Source organism: Danio rerio, chromosome 15 (genome assembly GCF_052040795.2).
Source record: "Danio rerio strain M-AB ecotype USA chromosome 15, GRCz13ab, whole genome shotgun sequence".
Taxonomy (NCBI): domain Eukaryota; kingdom Metazoa; phylum Chordata; class Actinopteri; order Cypriniformes; family Danionidae; genus Danio; species Danio rerio.
In genome coordinates, this window is record NC_141035.1 from 11,210,001 (window position 1) to 11,226,768 (window position 16,768).

At 35.9% G+C, this 16,768-nt stretch overlaps 1 protein-coding gene across 23 annotated transcripts in view; it reads right to left on the minus strand.

Moving 5' to 3' along the window:
* Positions 1-16,768, minus strand: part of tenm4 (teneurin transmembrane protein 4) — a 462,218-nt gene that overhangs the window by 171,053 nt on the left and 274,397 nt on the right. For all 23 annotated transcript variants that reach the window (XM_087282405.1, XM_087282404.1, XM_087282403.1 and 20 more), the window contains 2 exon segments: positions 10,528-10,629; positions 9,340-9,534 (listed from right to left, as the gene is read on the minus strand). In XM_087282405.1, coding sequence (XP_087138531.1) covers positions 9,340-9,534; positions 10,528-10,629 — 297 coding nt within the window.

The window sequence follows — 16,768 nt, forward strand, 5'->3', positions numbered from 1 at the left end:
ATAGCTCAGCGTCCCCTGCTGTTCCTCTTGCATTCAAAGCATGACTCAGGCCTTAGTCATCCATCCTAGGCCAGAAAAAACACACAAACTCTAGGGTCTGAGCTCTTGTAGCATTCTAAGGTGGCTTGACACTTCCAAAAAGCCTGAGAGAAACAGGATTCGCAAACGGTCGAATTAAACAGCCACATTGGCAGTGGAGCAGTGAACTGGCAGGAGGAAGAGTGTTGCTCTCTCTCTCTTTCTCTCTCTCTCTGCTGCTGGTAATGAGATTTCCTCCAGCATCGGGAAGGGAAAGACTGGCGCGGTCGGAGCATGTTCTGCTAAATTGAAAAGCGGCGCTGGATGTGCTCCCCCCACTTACTGTGAACCCAGAAGCGAGCGTGGCAGAATGCAAACAAGAACACCTCTGACGGCCCATGGGCCAAACGTTAGGCTTCTGCAGCCACATTACGCTTAATTCATTTCTAATCCTTGTTAAAGAACGCGCTGCCGATCAGGCTCTTTCAACACCCTAAAGTTGGATTTGTTTCATTAAAGAAAATAGAGAAGAAAGCTTAAAGTGGGAATTGAATGCTTTTGCAACCCATTTCAGGGTGGGAAATGATAATAAAGCGAAGAAGGCAGTGCTGTTAGGCTGAATTAAACATTTCTGAATTTAAAATAGGGTGACAAGATGCAGCATGCTAGTTTGAATTTGAACACGTAAGAAAGTATAAACAAAAGGATTTGAAATTCAGTCACTGTTTTTGAAGAAATATGTAAGCTTTATAGGTAGACATATAATAGTGGAATGACAGATCTTAAACCTTAAAATGCTTGGTTGAGAGTACACTGTGTTTTGTGTGTTAATTACCAGTCTGCATATTGTGTGATTCATTTATTCACGGTGGCAAACTGTATTATGGGACGTTAACCTAATCTGTGTTGACTGTGTGATCTGCTGCAGTTTAAATTAAGCATCAGAATGGAAAGGAAAGGTGATATAAGTGACTATGAACTTGGCATTGGTTTTGGTACCAGACGGGCTGGTCTGATTATTTCAGAAATTGTTGATCTACTGGGATTGTCACACACAACCATTTCTAGGGTTTCAGAGAATGGTCTGAAAGAGATAAATCATCCAGTGAGCTGCAAATCTGTGGGCACAAATGCCTTGCTGATGCCAGAGGTCAGAGGAGAAGACTGGTTGGAGCCGATGGAAAGGAAACAGTAACTCAAAAAGCTGCCCTACATTCGGAAGAGCATCTCTGAATGCACAACATGTCCAACCATGAGGCAGATGAGCTACAGCAGCAGAAGACCAGATTGCCACTCCTGTCAGCTAAGAACTGAAAACTGAGCCTACAAATGGCAAAGCCTCACCAAAATTGGACAATAAAAGATTGGAAAAACGTTGCCTGGTCTGATGAGTCTTGATTTCTGCTGCAACATTCGGATGGTAGTATCCGAATTTGGAGTCAACAATATGAAAGCATGGATTTTTATCAATGGTTCAAGCTGATGCTGGTGGTGATGGTGTGGGGGACATTTTCTTCATTCTTCATTTTCTTCATTAGTACCAATTGAGAATGGTGCTTTTGCCACGGCCTTTCTGAGTATTGTTGCTGACCATGTCCATCTCTTTATGACCACAGTGTGCTAATCTTCTTATGGCTACTTCCAGCAGGATAATGCACCATGTCATAAAGCATCTCAGACTGCTTTCTTAAACATGAAAATGAGTTCACTGTACTCAGATGGCCTCCACAGTAACCAGATCTCGATCCAATAGAGTACCTTTTGGATGTGGTAGATTTTGTCTGGAGCAACTGCCTGATGCTGTCATGTCAATATAGACCAAACCTCAGAGGAATAGTTAAGTATTCAATTCAATTCAATTCAGCTTTATTTGTATAGCGCTTTTACAATGTAGATTGTGTCAATGCAGCTTCACATAAATGGTCACAGTAACTGGAACAGTGTGGTTCAGGTTTTAGTGTTTAAGTTCAGTTCAGTTCAGTTTAGCTCAGTTCAGTGTGATTTAATCATTACTGAGAGTTCAAACACTGAAGAGCAAATTCATCGATGCGTAGCTCTACCAATCCTGAACCATGCGAGGCAGTGGCGACAGCGGAGAGGGAAAAAAAACTTCACCTGATGGGAGTGAAGAAAAAAAAAACCTTGAGGGAACCAGACTCAGTACCTTGTTGAATCTATGCCAAGAAGGATTAAGGCAGTTCTGAGGGCAAAAATAGGTCCAACTCGGTACTAGTAAGGTGTACCTAATGAATACCTAATAATGGCTGGTGAGTGTAATTTTTAAGATCACTTTTCTCTTACACAATAGTCTATGTACTTGTGAGGGAAACCAGAGCACTTAGAGGAAACCCATGCAAACGCAGAGAGAACATGCAAACTTCACAAAGAAATGCCAACTGACTAATCAGAGGCTTGAACCAACGAACCAGTTGGCATTTCTGTGTGTCCAAAGACACGCGGTACAGGTGAATTGTGTAAGCTAAATTAGCCATAGTGTATGTGTGTGAATAAGTGTGTATGGATGTTTCCCAATGATGGGTTGCATTTGGAAGGGAATCCGCTGCGTAAAAAAACATATGCTGGATAAGTTGGTGGTTTATTTCGCTGTGTCAACCCCAGCTTAATAAACTGGACTAAGTCAAACAGATAATCAATAATATAATATAATATAATATAATATAATATAATATAATATAATATAATATAATATAATATAATATAATATAATATAATATAATATAATATAATATAATAATATAATATAATAAAGTTTTTGATTCCTAATGTAAATTTCCTAAAAAGTATATTGTACAATTCCACTGTCAAATTGTGTGGCAAATTAAATTCTTAAAATATAAGGGAGAAAATTTAGAATTTTGGCAAGTCAAAAAAATACAGGATTTTATGATTTGGGAATTATAATTTGGCAACTTTATGACACAGTAATTTTTAGGTTTAAGTTGCATTTTTTTTCATGACCAACACAGTAAAAGCTATACAATAATAATAATAATAATAATAATAATAATAATAATAATAATAATAATAATAATAATAGTAGTAGTAGTAAGAAGAACAGAAGAACAGCAACAACAACAAAACAAAAATATTATATAAATAATATAAAATTAAATAAAAAGTAAAAAAAACAACAACAACAACAACAAAAATAATGATAAAATAAAATAAAAGGTAAAAATAAAATCCAAAAATTTAATTAAATTAAATTAAATTAAAAAATAAAATAAAATAAAATGAAATGAAATGAAATGAAATGAAATGAAATGAAATGAAATGAAATAAAATAAAATAAAAATGTACTAGCCCCAAACCTTTACACGATACTGTGAAAAGCCGCAAAGCAATAATGCTCTCTCACAGATGGCTAACATGAGGCCAGCTGGGACGTGATGGGAAAAGAGGGATAGGGGTCGCTACATGGCAGACTCCTTTACCGTGACACAAATGGGTGGAAAGAGCATTCCTATAGACCAGCAGCAGTTCAGGTCTCTTAGCAGATGGTTTGGGCGCGAGGCACAGAGATCATAGGCTAAATGACAAGAGCTTCTCTCCTGGCAATTAATCATCAGCGCCTGAAGGTCGCCACGAAGAAAGGTAGAAGCGTTAAAGGGCCCGAGTCTGCATTCTGAGACCCCAAAATAGAATTGCCGGGGGTCAGAAGAGTCAGAACCGACCATTTGTCAAAATCGCCCACATCATTTTTCATCTTGAAATGAGAGCCTTCAAAAAAACTGCCAAACACAATGGCTACTTTAATCTTATCTCTTCTGGGTTTGTCGTTGAGGCTGCTGTAGGCTCAGTTCAGAGAGTGCAAATTCAACTTATTGGATCTTGACACAAAGGAATTGTTCATCTCTTAATGGATTGCACCGGACTCTCAGAAGGATCCATAATGCATGTAAAGGAGCGCGGGGACTTTCTAGGCAGAACGAGACGAGTTGGATACTTATGGGCCGCTACAAACTCCAAGGTCATGTACGCCCATATTAAATATTCAAAAGGGGACGTTTGCATGCATAATCGGCCTTTTTTTCTGTTTCTGTGTGATTTGGTGCGGAAGAAATTAGACTTTTATTTTGGTACAATACCATGACTGTGAAATGATCATAAAATGGTACGAAATGTTTTAGATATACTACCAAAATATGTCATTATCAGGACTTTTTTATGTTGTTAAAAAGACAAGGTTTCATTTACTTGTTCAAAAACAGCAGGTGAATATTTATATATATATATATATATATAAAGCTGAACATAAGTATCTTTACAATTTGGCACTTAATCATTATCAAGTATTATGTGTTATGGACATCTACACAATTCTAACATTTTGACTCTATACAAAAACACAATGGATTTGAAATAAAATGACCAAGATGTGCTTTAATTGCAGACCGTCAGCTTTAATTTGAAGGTATGTAAATCCAAATCAGGTGAACGCTGTAGGAATTACAACAGTTTGCATATGTGCCTCCCACTTGTTAAGGCACCAAAAGTAATTGGACAATTGGCTTCTAAGCTGTTCCATGGCCAAGTGTGTGTTATTCTCTCATTATCCCAATTACAATGGGCAGATATACGGTCCTGAGTTGATTTCAAGTGCGCTATTTGCATTTGGAATCTGTTACTGTCAACTCTCAAGATGAGAGCCAAAGAGCTGTCACTATCAGTCAAGTAAGCCATCATTAGGCTGAAAAAACAAAACAAACCCATCAGAAAGATAGCAGAAACATTAGGCCTGGCCAAAAGACCCGTTTGCAACATTCTTAAAAGAAAAGAAAAAAAAAATCGCACCAGTGAACTCAGCAACACCAAAACACCTGGAAAACCACAGAAACAACTGTGGTGGATGACCAAAGAATTCTTTCCCTGGTGAAGAAAGCACTTCACAACAGTTGGCCAGATCAAGAACACTCTCCAGGAGGTAGGCGTTTGTATTTCAATGTCAACGATCAAGAGAAGACTACACCAAAGTGAGGATGAATTCTGCAGGGTTTCAGGCAATATTTTCTGCTCATATTAAGCCAAATGCTTCAGAACTCATTGAACGCCACTTCACAGTGCAGATGGAGAATGACCCAACGCATACTGCAAAGAAAACTAAAGAGTTTTTGAAAGGAAAGAAGTGGAATGTTATACAATGGCCAAGTTAATCACCTGATGTGAATCCGATTGAGCATGCATTTATTTCACTTGCTGAAGACAAAACTGAAGGGAAAATGCCCCGAGAACAAGCAGAAACTACAGACAGTTGCTGTAGAGCCCTAGCAGAGCACCACCAGGAATTAAACCCAGTGACTGATGATGTATATGCTTTCAGACTTTGGGCTGTTTTTGACTGCAAAGGATTTGCAACAAGTATTAAAAAGTGTAAGTTTAATTTATGATTTTTATTCTGTCCAATTACTTTTGGTCCCTTAACAAGTGGGAGACACATACAGTAGGTGAGAGTTCAAAGTGACTATTACCGCCGTGTCATATACCGCCGCCGTTTGAAATGGGAGCCGCTTTGTTTTTAGTGTATGACCGCAGTTTGTGACTGAGCCGCCAGGGGGGCGCAAAGGGACGGGATGCGAACCGACAGAAATAGCCCACACAGCAGCCTTAAATATGCTACTGTGCTTGTAAATGAGATTAAACAATAAGTCAAAGCATTATAATTCCTTTATTAATCATTTAAAATTTGTTAACACGATTTATTGTTATTCTAAACTTTTTAAGTGCAAAGAGGATTCTTTTTGAAAAATAGAATTGAAGAAGTTAAAGACAACTAATATGAAAGCACAAACATTCAGTACAAATATTCTAAGCATGCCTAAATTAAAAAATTAAAGCAGTCTTTTAGCCTAAATGTAAAGAGATTTTCAGTGTTTGCTATTTTGGTAGGACTAACACAAGACCTTTTCATTTATGTTTTAATTTACCTTTTTATTTACATTTTCGTTGTTGATTATATTTTACTATTTAATTTTATGTCACAATTATTGTACATAATAATAAACGAATAATGAAAAATAATAAAAATAGGCCTTATGTATTTAAGGACATGTGGTGAAACACTAAGAAATGGTCAGGCGCATGGTCTAAAAAGCTTAAGTTGAATACTGCTTCATAAAATAATTTTGCCGCAGGACATATCTCGCAGGTTTATTTTTAATAGTTTTCAGTTATTTTTTTGTTTCAAAACAACAATGTTCTCTTTAAAGTTCTCTTTAAAGTATAATGTTGTTTTGTTTTTTTACTTAATGGCCCAGTATGTTTTGTATTTTAATTTCAATTTCAGTCACCTTGCATATGCATTTGAAATATAATGCGCGCATAACCGCGGAAAGAAAAAAAAACTGTCAAAGGTTAGAGCTAATTCATCAAAAGGTGCATTCTGCTTTCACTCTCCCCAAAAAATGCTCTGTTTGAACGATTTAATTATTATCATCGTACCCACTATATAAATATTTAAACCTTCTCTGGTGTTTATTGTTTTTAGAAAATATGTAAAATCTTTAAAAAAAAAATATCTTGTAAAATGAAAGTTTAATTTGACTTTAACAGTTTCATTTATGTAGGCTACATAGACCTACCTAAACTGTTATAGCTTGCTTTTGCTTGTTTTATATTGGTTTATTTATTTAATGCGGTTTTATCCGATAATGTAATTCTTTAAATTATATTTTAATATGGCTCAGGCAATTTTTTCAAGATTTGACACTTGTTTTGAGTCTACAAAAGGGGACAGGTAATTTGTAAAGATTTATGTCTTTCTGTTGTCTTTAATATGGTGTATAGATTATTATGCGTTATTGAAACATCAAGGGGACGCAACAAAGTCACTTATAAATTAAAATTGTAAGCACATTAAAGACACTCATAAAATAAAACATTAATAAAACATTAATAAAGGAGTATCTTATGAAAAAACACCAATTGACGGGCTCTGCTTTCGGTTTTAAAAGAATCAAGCAGCTTTAAAAATATAATTTGCTGAAGAGAAATGACATGGAAAAAAAGATTAAACATATCGGCACTGTAAAAAGAACATTCCTCTTTGATATATTCTTTCCACTCCGACACATCAGCTAAGATTATGAACGACGGAGTGTCTTTCCTGCTTCAGCAGCATGTCCCGCTGGTTATAAAGGAGGAGGCGGAGAGAATGCGCTGCTTAGTTTCGGCTCGATATATTTAATTAAAAACTAACACCGAGCTGCTTATAACGCTCAAAAAAGTTAAACTAAAATGCACAACTCTTGTTGGTTGCACCTGCGGGATGCACAATGAACCTAATGCGCCATTATTTTAATTCTATATTCGTGAAGAATGAGCCAACCGCATATGCTAAGTCAGTCCTGTTGGTCGGGACTCTCTGCTTTATAACTTATTAGTTTATTACAATAATCACACTTAGCTTTGCCATCGTTCTTCACCACATATAGCCACTCAACACATCTTGCGGTCCATCTTTAAATGTTTAGATTATTGAAGGTGCTATTGATGTTTTGAGAAAAAAAAAAAATAGTACTGAAACTAAATTATTAAAAATAAACTTGCGGGACTTCGTTTATGTCCTGCGGCAACATTATTTTTATTACACTTTAAGTGATCTGCTTGAGGTAGGTCACGTTTATCAATGGTAAGTTTTAGCCTAAGTTTACATCAATAACATAATGTGCATTGTCCTTTACCATACAAAAAAAGTAAAAAAAAAAAAAAACAAAACATTTATTTAGGCTATATAGCATTTATTTTTAAATGCATTAAAAAACAAGCGCATATCTTAGCCTTGAGTTTGTTCACACTCTGCCTGTATTAACATAAATGCTGTATTTTAATATAGCTAATTTTGATTAGCTTTAACTGACAGCCTTTTCTTCTTTTTCCGCGGTTATGCGGCATTATATTTCACATGCATATGCAAGGGGACTGAATATGAAATTAAAATACAAAACTTACTGAGCCATTAAGTAAAAAAACAAAACAAAACAGTTATACTTTAAAGCAGAACATTGACGTTTTGAAACAAAAAAACGGAACTGAAATTAATTATTAAAAATAAACCTGCCAGACTTAATTTATGTCCTATTTTCATTATTTATTTATTTTCATTATTCGTTTATTATTATGTACTATAATTGAAACATAAAATGAGATAGTAAAATATAATCAACAACGAAAATGTAAATAAAAACGTAAATTAAAAACATAAATGAAAATATCTTGTCTTAGTCCTATCAAAATAGCAAACTACATCTCTTTATATTTAGACTAAAAGACTGCTTTATTTATTTATTTATTTATTTATTTATTTATTTATTTATTTATTTAAGACTACTTATTTGTACTGAATATGCTTTCACTTTAGTTGTCTTTCATTTCTTCAATTTTATTTTCCAAAACGAATCCTCTTTGCACTTAAAAAGTTTACAATAAACCAGGTAAACAAATTTTAAATGTAAGTTGAGGTGATCGCAAGTTCACAACTGTGAGGTGATGTGCTCTACCGGCAGGATAATCTATATTATTTTGCTGTTTTTCATATGCGCACGTTTAAGATTTGAGATAATAACATTGCCATGATAGTCAAAGAAATCAAAACATTATTTTCACCCCAAAGCAATTTAATCAGGCACTGAAGGCTAATAACTTAATTCTTATATTTGCTTTTTGACTTCTCACCATGTATCTTTTCTACAGCATAGTATAGTGTAAGAGCATGTCTATTACCAGAAAAACTAAATTAAAATTATATTTTAATTGAACACATCACATCACATACAGTAAGCTACGCCTACAGAACAGTCTGTTTAGCATTGTGAAAAGGCAAAGCTGAATATCTGTGGTTAAAGTGCCACCCAGCGGTCAAATGCTGCTGGCGCATCAAGTACCGCCGTCGTCGCGGTATGAATGGCGGCACAAGGAACACATTGAAGTAGTAACATGTATGCAACCTGTTGTAATTCCTACATCGTTCACCTGATTTATATGTAAATACAAATCTTAAATTAAAACACATCTTGATCGTTTTATTTAAATCCAAAAAAATTTTGAATTGTGTCGATTTCCAAATACTTATGGACCTAACTATATGTTGGCATTGAACATTTTTTTAACATTTAAATTCAAGTTGGAAGGTTTTTGAAGGATTAATGTGAGACTAAAGACTAAAGTAAAAATGCTGAAAATTCTGTTTTTTATTTTTTTTATTTTGTGAGTCACTTAAAAAATTACATGGGGAATTAATCAATAATTAATCACAATATATAATCATCCATGATTAAATAGGTTTAAAAACATATTTTCTAGTACCTTCTTCGCAGTTTTCTCCTTTGTAGCCAGGATTGCAGATGCAGGTTCCCACAATGCATGTTCCATGTCCACTGCAGGTGATGTCGATGCACTGGTTTGTAGGAACATCACATTCAGACCCTTTCCAGCCGCTGTGACACATGCAGCGTCCTTTCAGGTACTGACCGTTCCCACTGCACAGCACAGGACATGATGCTGGAAACACATACACATTCACACACACAGAGATAAGTTAAAAGTTCTGCCAAATGTAGCTTCACAAGAACAGAATTCCTACTGGTCTGCTGGACTTTGGCAAGAAGATGAGCACTATACTGTAGCTGAAGTTACACTATTAAAAGTGATAGAGACCATATCTGGTTTAATGAGATTTCTGGTTTAATTTGAATTAATATTATTTTTTTATTTTTTTATTTTACATTTTTCCTAGTAAATATTATTAACATTTTAATTAGGTTGGCAACACAAATTTCAATAACAAGTATTTTACATTACATAAATACTGTCTATATCTATCTATCTATTTATCTATCTGTCCGTCCGTCCGTCTGTTCGTCCATCCATCCATCCATCCATCCATCCATCCATCCATCCATCCATCCATCCATCCATCCATCGGTCCATCCATCCATCCATCCACTTAACCAACCAATCAACTAACCAACCAACCATCTATAGTATCCATCCATCTATACATCCATCCATCCATCCATCCATCCATCCATCCATCCATCCATCCATCCATCCATCCATCCATCCATCCATCCATCCAATTAACCAACCAACCATCCATCCATAGAATCCATCCATCCATCCATCCATCCATCCATCCATCCATCCATCCATCCATCCATCCATCTGTCCGTCCGTCCGTCCGTCCATACATATGTCCATCCATCCGTCCATCCATCCATCCATCCATCCATCCATCCATCCATCCATCCATCCATCCATCCATCCTATCTATCTATCTATCTATCTATCTATCTATCTATCTATCTATCTATCTATCTATCTATCTATCTATCTATCTATCTATCTATCGTAAAATAACAAGTTCAAAATAAATGTTACTGTGTTTTTTTTTCTTCAGTAAATACTTTAGTGAAAAAAGAAGACACCATATATGAAGATATAAACAAAACTAATCAAATCTGAAATTTAGGGTTAAGCAAACAGAAATCTCACCCCTGCTGCAGTCGGGTCCTCTGAAGCCTGGAAAACAATGGCAGTTTCCAGACACACAGTCTCCATTTCCAAAACAGTTACTAGGACAGTCATCAATAGAGTCTGCAAGAAAACAACAGCAAACAACATTTGTCAGAAAGAAAGTGCATTCATCTATTCTTCACATAGATACAGTTTATCAAAAATCTGTGCAAAAACCTTGATTCCCCTCAGTACTCCATGATCGGTTTAGATTTTAAAAGGGTCATAAAAAAATAAATAATCAAGTTTGTCTTGATCTTTCAAAATAAGAGTTCACTGTAAATCCATATTGTTACTTTCAGAACTCAAACTTCTACCCCCAGGCAATTTACTGAAGCTGAGCAAAAAAAAAACTCCCATGCTCAGAAATAGAGCTGATATCAATGTTATTTTGAGGTTAGCATCAAAATAAAGATGGCTAAATGTGAAATAAGACATTTTGCTCAAGCTAAAATACTTTTGATAATCTCATTTAATCAAAAACAAAAATAATGTCTCAATCAATGAGTTAAGCCAGAGTTTGATATGTTTGATCGACCAATGGCATAAAAGAGGTTATGTCTGATGTCACCTCTGACACATTTTACCTTCAGCCTCAACTCTACTAGTATGCATGAAAGCCAATAAAGTGTATATCAAAATAAATTTATAATTAGCCATTTACCACTTTCCATAACAAGAGTGTCAAACAAATTGTGACATTTTCAGTTTGCTAGCAGGTCTAAGGTGAAGTGGAACTCAAGTGGCACCACTTGACGAATTTACTTCAGCCTAATGAGGAACTCTCTGTAATTAGCGTAGCTGTTTTTGTGACACGGCACTAACATTGACCATCGTGAAGCCAACATGAGAGCATGACACATCCAGCGACGCGGCTAATGGAAATGCCATCTAACACCCGAATTCACTGAAGCATGCTAATTTAAATGCAAGGAATGTCCGCATGCCAATTACAAGATTTCTGATTTCAAGCAGGAGCATATATATAATAAAATGAGTTTCATTACAGATTGCAGATATATTAAACAGACTCCTGGTGTGAAGAAGTGGAGCTTGATTCTGGGTAGACACCGGCTTTCCAAACACGGACAGCGCTCCAGAAGCATTTATCTTAATTTTGTGAGAATACATATATCTGGGGCTTAGCTTATGAATATCAATAAAGTGTGTGTATGTATGGTTTGTGATACACTCACTGGCCACTTTATTAGGGAGAACTGTCGAACTGCTCATTACCACAACTTTCTAATCAACCAGTTAAATGGCAGCAACGTAATACATTTCGGCATGTAGACATAGTCAAGATGCTGCAATTTAAACTGAGCATCAGAATGGTGAGTTAAGTAACTTTAAATGTGGGATGGTTGTTGGTGCCATACAGGCTGGTCTGAGTATTTCAGAAACTACTGATCTACTGGGATTTTCATGCAGAATGATCTTTAAGGTTTACTGAGAATGGACCTACCACAGCCTACCTAAGTATTGGTGCTGAATCTTTCCATCCCTTTATGATTACAATGTACCCATCTTCTGATGGCTTCTTCCAGCAGAATAATGTGCCATGTCATAAAGTGCAAATCATCTCAGACTGGTTTCTTGAACATGACAACGAGTTCACTGTACTCAAATGGCCTCCACAGTCACCAGATCTCAATCCAATAGAGCATCTTTTGAATGTGAAGGAACGGGAGATTCACAATATGGATCTACAGCCTACAAACCTTCAGCAACTGTGTGATGCTATCAAGTCAATATGGACCAAAATCTCTGAGGAGTTTTTCAGTGCCTTATTAAATCTATGCCACAAAGGATTAAGGCAGTTCTAAAGGCAAAAGAGGATCCAACCCGCTACTAGTAGGGTATACCTAATAAAGTGGCCAGTGAGTGTATATGGATGTGGTTTGTAATTGAATATGAACAGAAAGTCTAAAATAACACACAAATGGTAAAGATTTTGTAATGCGATATTGTTCAACATAAATAACTTGCAATTATTCTTGATGACCTAGCAATTAAGGCAACATTCCAGTTGTCACCGAATTTAAAATCTGCATTTAAAATCTGTAATGTTCATTATCCTCCTTTTTCTGTGGTCATTTGCCAAGTTTTACACATAATAAAACAAATTTTAGCTCTTTTCAGCACAATATTAAACCCAACTTTCATCAGTAATTCTTTTTCAGATCTCCAAAGTATCCATTTTGAATCAGTTACAAGCACAGTGAGAGTGTGAGAAAAACAGATCATGTGTGCGCATGTAAATGACATGAACAAAATAGCTCATAGTAACATGTGCTAGCTACCTCTTCAGAAATATTTTAGAGCATATTTGTGAGATGATCAACGCTGGTTCCCTGGTGAAGCACACATTGATGTACTCAAGAAATATTTCTGGATATGAAAAAAGAAATGAAGGCTTTCAGCAAGGTTATGACATGAGGTTATGTTTACACGCCAACGATGTAACCAAAAGCTGAAAGCTTTTATGATTACACAGCATTTTCAAAAGATTTGTGTTGAAACATCTTTGAACATGGCCAAAATCACTGTATTACATATGCCAGGCCAGTATTTGGTGCTTGTTACCTTGTTAGAAAAGAGTACATGTAAGTAATGTAGGACAATGTGCCATTGTTATGCGTTTAGATTTAACAGCCTTTAATCTATCAGAAGTGCCCAAAGTTGGGCCCACAGGCCAAAGTTGGCCCATTGTAACATTTTGTTTGGCCCGTCTTGTCCATCTGTAAAGAGATGGAGAATGATGGGGAGTTGGTTGTGGCAGATGCCTTTGAGAGAGATCACCATTTCGGATTTAACACAACCTTTTATTTCTGTGTTTAATTGAGGAGCTACAAATACCCAAGTAAAATGAAATGTTTTATGTATATGTTGTAAATTAATCAGACTTTTAAAATATAAATGCTGTCACTTGACAGATGCACAAGACATCGGTGAGCAAATTAGGGCAAAGGCAGGAGTACCTCGACTAGTGTATTCTGCATTGAACTCTATTGTGTTATAAATGGGATTGCTTATGTTTTTACTATACTTAGTTGCATCATAAATTAATATGTTTAAAAAAAAAAAAACATTTTCTAGTTTTTTATTTATATTATTTATATATACTTATTTTTTTAAATCTTAGCAAATAAATTAGGAAATTAACCATGGTTGGTCTGATGCAATACAATTGGGTATATTCAAGTTCAGCCCACAGCCAAAGTGTTTTTTTTTTTTTTTTGTGTGTGTGTGTGGGCCTTATATAAGAAAAAGTTTGGCCACACCTGTTCTACACTCTCCTAAACATGTGCATATTAATATGTTTTCAGTTCCCCAAAACTATTTTAATATTTAAACAAAAGAGCAAAACTCATAAAAAGTGTTACTATGTTTACTGATAGTAATCTCTGGACTTACCAGTTCATTAAACTATTTAATTGGTCACCAATTAAAATTATGAATTTCTATAGACTATAGAATAAAGCATTTCAAACTTCTCAATCAAGTGCATGTGAAGCTTTTTCAGTCTCATACCCAAACAAGCAGATGCTCAAACAAAACTACATGTCAAGACAACTTAGATAACAAAATCTGTGACTTCTCAGCTTGGAATAGCTATAAAGAGTGTGGGTGGGGCTAATAGCAATGGGAGTGAGATTGTCAGACATTTAGCTTTTGTTTATTTTATGTATTGTAAAACTTTAAGTGTCATGTAATGTGTATTTATTTAGCGCATTTATTATGTATGGCCATCACACTGATTGGGAGACCATGATCAGTAATGGCCAATGGAGAAAATTTGGCCAGAACACCAGGGTTACATCGTTGCTCTGCACGAGAAGTGCCATTGGATTTTTAATGACCACAGAGAGTCAGGACCTCAGTTTAACATCTCATCTGCAAGATGGCTTTAACTGACAGTATACTAGCCCCACCACTATACTGGGGCATTAGAACACACACAGACCACAGGCTGAGCTTTCCCTGTTGGCCTCACTAAGACCACTTCCAACAGCAACCTAGTTTTCCCAAGTGATCACCCATCCAGGTACAGACCAGGCATAGCCCAGCTTAGCTTCAATAAGTAACCGCCTTGAGCTGCAGGGTGATATAGCTGTGGAATTTTATGATTGAAGCAGTTGAGCATTTGCTGGTTTCTATCTCTTTCTTCCATGAATGAGTGCAAGTTGAAACTACTGTTGCAGCAGCATTGCACCCACTTCCAGCGTAAACTTAAAACACCAGCAAAGAAACCTGAGACAGTGGAACATAGGAATACTGCTGCCTACTAGCATTACAAACATGTTGTAGAAGTGCAAAATGTAGAAGTATAAATCTCTATAATGGCAATGGATGAGGCATGGGGAGGGACAATTACTCTAAGCAGAGTTATATGTTGGACTTTAAAGGCCACAAAGGATCTTGTGATGTTTTATTTATTATTGTATGATGTTATTCAAAGTATTTTGAACTTTGTGGATTAACATGAAATAAACTGAGGATCACTTTTTGTTTTAGATGTATAATATTTAATGAGGCAGTGTGGACAGATTTATTCGTGACAAAACATAATGCTTTTATGCAATTAACACATATTCTAACATGACAGATGATTTGTGCAGTTGTAAGCAGACAGAACCTGAATTGAAAATAAAAGAGATAGTTAAGCCCAAAATGAAATTCTGCCATCATTTACTCACATTCTTTTAACATAAAAAAGCCATTCTGAAGAAAGCTGAGAACCTGTAACCATTGACTACCACATAATTTGGTGTTCCTACTGTGGACAAACTGAAGAAACTCAAAAAGGTTTGGAACACTAATAGTGAGTAAATTTTCATTTTTTAAGTAAACTTTCCCTTTAGTAGCAATGATAAATATAGCTGTAAGCAGCAATTATCAGGCCCAAGCAGCCCAGCGGCCACATAATCGAGCATGATAACAAGCTACAGAGCAACTGGAAAATTCTACAACATTTTGGCAGCATGAATGAGCCAAATTTGGTGAAAATTGGGCTAACAATCTATGGAGAGTTCAAAAAAGCTGATTTTAAAACTAATTCAAGATGGTGGACAGGAAATTTCATTAATAATGGTTAATTATTATTTTATAACTCTTGACCAATAGGTGGCGCTGTAATGTGAGGCAACAATGACAGGCCTAAAATTTGGTGTCATTACGTTTAACCATCACAGAGATACAGCCTCAGATGTAGTTTATGTAGCATCATCCCAGCACATTTGTTGGTGATGTAAACAAAAACAGTTTCCCCTATGAACACAAATTCAATAACTTTTTGTCAGCACAGTGAAGATGATCTGAGTCAAATTTGGTGCAAATCAACGAAACGATGTAGGACGCGTTCGAAAAAGTAGGTTTTTGACTTAAGGCTAGATGGCGGAAAGGAGGTTCAGTTAATTAGGGCATAATTGATATCAATATTCTTATGATAACCCAAGGAATGTATCGAAACAAGTATAACAATAGGCAAAATTTGTGAAAATGTATTAGCATTTTTTTGCTTCAACAAACTTTTTGAGTACCTTCAGGGCCCAGTCCCAAAAATGCATAGTGACTTTCATAACATTTCACTAATGCGTCTAAAATATATCAATTTATGATCTAATTTAAAGTGTCCAAAACCCAAAATGGCTGACCTAGGAAAATCAGGCATCATTGCACTCAGCATGCTTCACATGATGTAGAGAGACGAGTTTTATGAATTTGAACAAAGGGTTGAGAAGTTATAACTAAAAAAATATGCAGTATGCAAAATGCTGCAGCTCACTTTAGGCCATGATTGTGATAACATACACCAAGTTTGGTGCAAATATGTCAATGTGTTATGGGGATAACACCTTAAGTCAATTTTCACAAGCTCTCCGTTAAATTTGTTTCCAAGTTAATTGAAAACTATTTCTCTAATCAAGGCGACGCAGTGGCAGTAGGTAGTGCTGTCGCCTCACAGCAAAAACGTCACTGGCTTGGGCCTCGGCTGGGTCAGTTGGCGTTGAATTGTCCATATTGTTTAAGTGTGAATGAGTGTGTATGGATGTTTCCCAGAGATGGGTTGCAGCTGGAAGGTTATCTGCTGCGTAAAAAACATATGCTTTATAAGTAGCGATAATTTTTGGATTTTTGGCGACCTCGAATTAATAAAGGGACTAAGCCGAAAAGAAAATGAATGAATGAATGAATGAATGAACGAATAAATGGATGA